Source organism: Nematostella vectensis, chromosome 11, assembly GCF_932526225.1.
Source record: "Nematostella vectensis chromosome 11, jaNemVect1.1, whole genome shotgun sequence".
In the NCBI taxonomy this organism is placed as follows: Eukaryota; Metazoa; Cnidaria; class Anthozoa; order Actiniaria; family Edwardsiidae; genus Nematostella; species Nematostella vectensis.
This window is the reverse complement of record NC_064044.1, coordinates 3,254,280-3,260,245: the sequence shown is the minus strand read 5'-3', so window position 1 is coordinate 3,260,245 and position 5,966 is coordinate 3,254,280. Positions and strand designations below refer to the sequence as shown.

The following is a 5,966-nucleotide window of genomic DNA, read 5'->3' as shown; positions in this document are numbered from 1 at the left end:
GCATAGAACTGCATTGCGTTACCTGGACTGGCCCGTGACACACTGTTACGCCATCCCCATTGATTTCAAAGTCACGCCGATGACGTCTATCCCACTCTTAGCTGTGGCCTGATTGTGCTTATCGTCCTACGCTAAACCTAGACTGCGTTACCTTGACTGTTGCGTGACACACTGTAACGCCAAGGTCACGCCCATGAGTCCTTCTCCATCATGTCCGTGTTGAGCTGTGTCCTTACTGCGCTAATCTTGCTAAGCGTAATCCTCCTCTTTGCGTTGTTGATTTACGCTCTCTACATACTTTACGTACGGCGTAAGTACAAAGAAATCCCAGGTCCACCTGTAGAACGATTCTTCTCCGGCCATGTCCCGATATTCAATCAAGGACGCCTTAGAGGACTTAACTTTTATCAAATTCTTTGGGAGATTTCCCAGGAGTATAGCCCTGTGATTCTCCTGTGGTACTACCATATCCCATTCGTTGCTCTGTGCGGGCACGAATTGACACGACAAGCGCTGCTGGAACTTGATTTACCAAAAGCGGAACAAGTCTACCAAAGTCTGAAGTTTGTATTTGGACAGAGAGCAGCGCGGGATGGGATTTTGACGGAATGTGATCCGGAGATCTGGAAGCGAAAGAGAGGGATGCTGAGCCCTGCATTTCACAGACTCTGGTTCAAGGATTCTATGGGGATGTTTAATGCTGTTTGTGATAAGTTTTTGGTGAAGTTGGAGGGATACGCTTCGAGTGGGGAAGCTGTTGATTTAAGCGAGATGTTTTCTCGGGTGACGATGGATGTGATTGGCAAGGTGAGTTGGGGTTTTGGGAAAGGGGGAAGGGGGGAGGGGGGAGGGGGTTGGAAAGGGAGAGAACATACAGTACCATCTCCATAAGGGGCGGACTATTTGCTAGGGTATTTGTTTTTCGTTTTGTTTTTTGTTTTGCTCGTTTTTTCCCCGTACAGACACCTTTTCTGCTCGATTTTTCCCCTAGAATGTTGCGTTTATTTTCTTAGTAGTCTTTGCTTGCTCGATTGTTTTTAATGGCCCTAGCCGTGCTCGATATCGATATTTTTTTTAGAGGGGGGGGGGGGGGGGGGAATCAGACACAAATATAAAATTGTCTGAAATTTTAAACCCTAAGAGATGACAGAATCGACAAAAAAGTCAATCAACCCCTTAAGAATAGCAGTGACGATGTGGCGATTATCACTCCGTCTTCTTTTCTGGGGAGTCCCCCAGCTCTTCTTAACCACCATTTTTTAATGTGCTCGTTTTTTTTTTTTTTTTTTTTGGGGGGGGGGGGTGGGAAATCATAGATTCCCCTGTACCTAAGCCCCATCTACTCTCCTTATCTATCTCTCTTACCCACTCTCCTTATCTATCTCTCTTACCCACTCTCCTTATCTATCTCTTTTACCCACTCTCCTTATCTATCTCTCTCTTACCTCTGTAACAGGTTGGATTCAACAATGATTTAAGAGCTACCGATAACGATAAATGTGAATTCCGTGCGGCCGCCTACACCTGTCTGAAGGGAATGCAGGAAAACATGCAGGACGTGCTGTGGCAATTCAATGTCCTTAAATACCCACTGCATCACAAGGCAAGACACGCCGCCATATTCCTACGAGAGTTCGCTGCAAGGGTTATAGCTGAAAGAAGAAATGCCCTGCGGAAAGGAGAGACTACCCCGAAAGATATCCTTGCCCACATACTGCGCATGTCAGATGGAGATAAGCCAATCGCAGACGAGGAAATGATCGATAATTTCCTGACATTGTTCATAGCAGGTGGGAGAAAGTCGTTTGTCAGAATGATATAGAAATGTCTGAGAACGGTTATCAGTCTATCCGCCAATCTTAGGTTGCGCATACCATAATGTGACAGCATGGAGTCGGTCATGTTATTGTGATACTAAATGAAAGCTAGAAAATGGTTTTGGCGATCTTCGACGCCATGTTAAATCGCGTCCGCTAAAATCAGCATGCTTTCGTTTATCAACTCGACCCAGTCCCCCGCGCAGTGTAAGGATGGCGGAAGTGATACCAAATGGACCCAGTCCCCCGCGCAGCGTAAGGATGGCAAAGTGATACCAAATAGACTCAGTTCCTCCACGTTTGACATGTTACTTTCAGGTCAAGAAACAACAGCCAATCAGCTAGCGTTTACTGTGTACGAAATCGGGAAGCACCCTCAGATTGAGATGAGGTGAGAGATTCGTAATTTTCTCAAATAAGGACCGTCCTTTTAGCACCACCCACTCCCCCAACCCCCTCCCATTATAGAGCCATTTACGTTTTTTAAAGCGCATTCGATCAATATCGAAGTCTCAATCTTTACTATTGAACGCTCATAGGATACAAGACGAGGTGGAACGCGTCCTTGGCGGGAAATCGCGCGTCGATTACGAGGACCTCAACCTCCTCAAGTACGTCAATCAAACTTTGAAGGAGAGCCTGCGATTACACCCTCCAATCAGCGGACTCTCGCGCATGACAACTAAAGACATAACTCTCAATGACGTCATTATACCAAAGGACACGTGCGTTATACTGAGTCAGTTCGTAACCCACAGGGATCCCGAAGTTTGGAACGACCCCGACACGTTTGACCCCGAAAGGTTTGCACTTGAAAACGTTGGGAGAATATCGAGTTCCATGTATTTCCCGTTTTCTCTGGGACCAAGAAGTTGTATTGGAAACTATCTAGCGCAGTTTGAGGCCAAAGTGATAATGGCCAGGCTGTACCAGCAGTTCAAGGTGGTCTTAGTTTCTGGACAAAAACTTGCATATGAAGAGACCGTGACAACACGCCCGAGGGGGGGAGTGTGGTGTCGGGTGTTGAAGAGAAATAAAGACTACGTTGATTGAGGGGAGAGGAAAAACGGGTAATATAGAGACGAGAAACGGGCGTAGCAGGGGGTGAGGATCTGGGGGCATGTGCCCCCCAATCTTTTAAAAAATTATAAGGAAATGAAAAGAAGGGGCGTGGCTGTGCCCCCCCCCCCCCCCCGATATTTTCTTAATGGTTCTGCATTGTGCACCCTGGGGGTAGTTTTCTGTAAGCATCGAATATAACTTTTTGCCTTAAACTTTGTTAACGTCGCCTTAAATTCATTTTTTTGGCAAGATGATTAAAGTCGACAGACTTAACATTTTCGCTAAATAACCGAGTTTGATGTTTTGACCAAAAATGGTGCATTTAAGGCAATGTTAACTCACTTTAAGGCAACTTTTAAAATTTCAACTGTTTTAGCTTATGTTCCAAGCCTTAATACACTTGAGTGGCCTACTACGACTCTGAGAAATAAAGGAAAAACATGTTAAAAACAGGTTTTAGAGTGCAAACGCGCTGCTTTTAAGTAAGTCATTTAGAAATTGCATGTTTTGGTTGACACGAGATTCATAACTAGAAAGATATCTTTTCTTTTCTGATGCGCATGGAAGTTTCCACGCTAGCTGGTAATGAGGTTTTTGCTAATCAACTGCTTCATGCACAATTTTATTGGTGAACCTTTTCAAGACTGTCTAGGCGGTTAACAATGATTAACAAACATTTCTTTGAGCAATCGTTTATTGAAAAATTATAACAAAGCATTTTTTTCTGAAAAATATTATTACTAATAAATAGATACAAGTTTTCTTCCTATCTGTTCTATTAGCTGTCCTACTTTTTATCTAAACCTTGTTGTTTTATGGTTACCAAAAATAATACACTGTAAAATACAGCTATTGGATACCCACTGGCCAATGTTTAAAACTTTGGCGAATTTGATGGTTGAAATCTTCATCCCTCAGCCGCCCTTCTGTCATCCCAACCGCTATCAGGTCAGTGGAGGAAACTCGTTAGCATGGCCCTATCTACAATCCGTTTGACATTTTTGATGATTAAATTAACCAAAAAAAAGATTATATTTTTGGATTTTTTGTATTTCCGTTGATAATGCAATAGAAAACAAAAAATATACAAAGAAAATGCTGACTGAGTTTATAAAAGTGTCGCGTTTGGCGATTTCTTTTTCTCCATACAACCTGACATCCATGCTGTCGCTCCTGATTCTACAATCATCATGTTACAAAACTGTACCTGTAGATTGTTTTCACTCCCTTTCGTGAAATAGTGCTCTGAACCCGAAATAGTGCTGAAATAGTTCTCAGCGTTATTCAGGCCGCTGGAAATCAGAAAAAGATTCAACTAAGCAGCCAGCCCTCCCCCCCGATAAATAATGACCTTTCCCTAACCTTTATATAGCACTCTATCGAATCAACTCACCTTTTCTCTCAAGTCTGGCAGTCCGTGTCTTTCTGGAAACTAGGCGGGGTTTCCACGGTGGAACCATCTACTACGACGAAAGACTCTGCATTCAAAATACGACGGCTACCGACCTGTAAGCCTTCGCTTAGGATTTATATAATCCTTCCCATACCATTTATATAATCCTTCCCATGCCATTTATATAATCCTTCCCATGCCATTTATATAATCCTTCCCATACCATTTCTATAATCCTTCCCATACCATTTCTATAATCCTTCCCATACCATTTCTATAATCCTTCCCATACCATTTCTATAATCCTTCCCATACCATTTCTATAATCCTTCCCATACCATTTCTATAATCCTTCCCATACCATTTCTATAATCCTTCCCATACCATTTCTATAATCCTTCCCATACCATTTCTATAATCCTTCCCATACCATTTCTATAATCCTTCCCATACCATTTATATAATCCTTCCCATACCATTTATATAATCCTTCCCATACCATTTATATAATCCTTCCCATACCATTTCTATAATCCTTCCCATACCATTTCTATAATCCTTCCCATACCATTTCTATAATCCTTCCCATACCATTTCTATAATCCTTCCCATACCATTTCTATAATCCTTCCCATACCATTTCTATAATCCTTCCCATACCATTTCTATAATCCTTCCCATACCATTTCTATAATCCTTCCCATACCATTTCTATAATCCTTCCCATACCATTTCTATAATCCTTCCCATACCATTTCTATAATCCTTCCCATACCATTTCTATAATCCTTCCCATACCATTTCTATAATCCTTCCCATACCATTTCTATAATCCTTCCCATACCATTTCTATAATCCTTCCCATACCATTTCTATAATCCTTCCCATACCATTTCTATAATCCTTCCCATACCATTTCTATAATCCTTCCCATACCATTTCTATAATCCTTCCCATACCATTTCTATAATCCTTCCCATACCATTTCTATAATCCTTCCCATACCATTTCTATAATCCTTCCCATACCATTTCTATAATCCTTCCCATACCATTTCTATAATCCTTCCCATACCATTTCTATAATCCTTCCCATACCATTTCTATAATCCTTCCCATACCATTTCTATAATCCTTCCCATACCATTTCTATAATCCTTCCCATACCATTTCTATAATCCTTCCCATACCATTTCTATAATCCTTCCCATACCATTTCTATAATCCTTCCCATACCATTTCTATAATCCTTCCCATACCATTTCTATAATCCTTCCCATACCATTTCTATAATCCTTCCCATACCATTTCTATAATCCTTCCCATACCATTTCTATAATCCTTCCCATACCATTTCTATAATCCTTCCCATACCATTTCTATAATCCTTCCCATACCATTTCTATAATCCTTCCCATACCATTTCTATAATCCTTCCCATACCATTTCTATAATCCTTCCCATACCATTTCTATAATCCTTCCCATACCATTTCTATAATCCTTCCCATACCATTTATATAATCCTTCCCATACCATTTCTTAAGCCAACTCTCTGGGCCTTTAATTGTAACATAGGATCGTTCATTGGTGATGACTGCGTCAGTCTTGTTCGTGATTAAAGTCTTAGCAAAGGAGTACACTTCAAGACAGAGTCTTTCGTCGTAGTAGACCTCCGTTGTACCAGGATTGAATG

General features: G+C 41.5%; 1 protein-coding gene across 1 annotated transcript; it reads left to right on the top strand.

Moving 5' to 3' along the window:
- The first annotated feature begins 210 nt into the window (after positions 1–210).
- LOC5509986 (cholesterol 24-hydroxylase) lies at positions 211–3,286 on the top strand. The gene is made up of 4 exons (XM_001630409.3): positions 211–807; positions 1,457–1,790; positions 2,136–2,208; positions 2,357–3,286. The coding sequence occupies exons 1-4, from the start codon at positions 211–213 to the stop codon at positions 2,868–2,870; spliced, it is 1,518 nt and encodes a 505-aa protein (XP_001630459.1). The 3' UTR covers positions 2,871–3,286.
- The last annotated feature ends 2,680 nt before the right edge of the window (positions 3,287–5,966 follow it).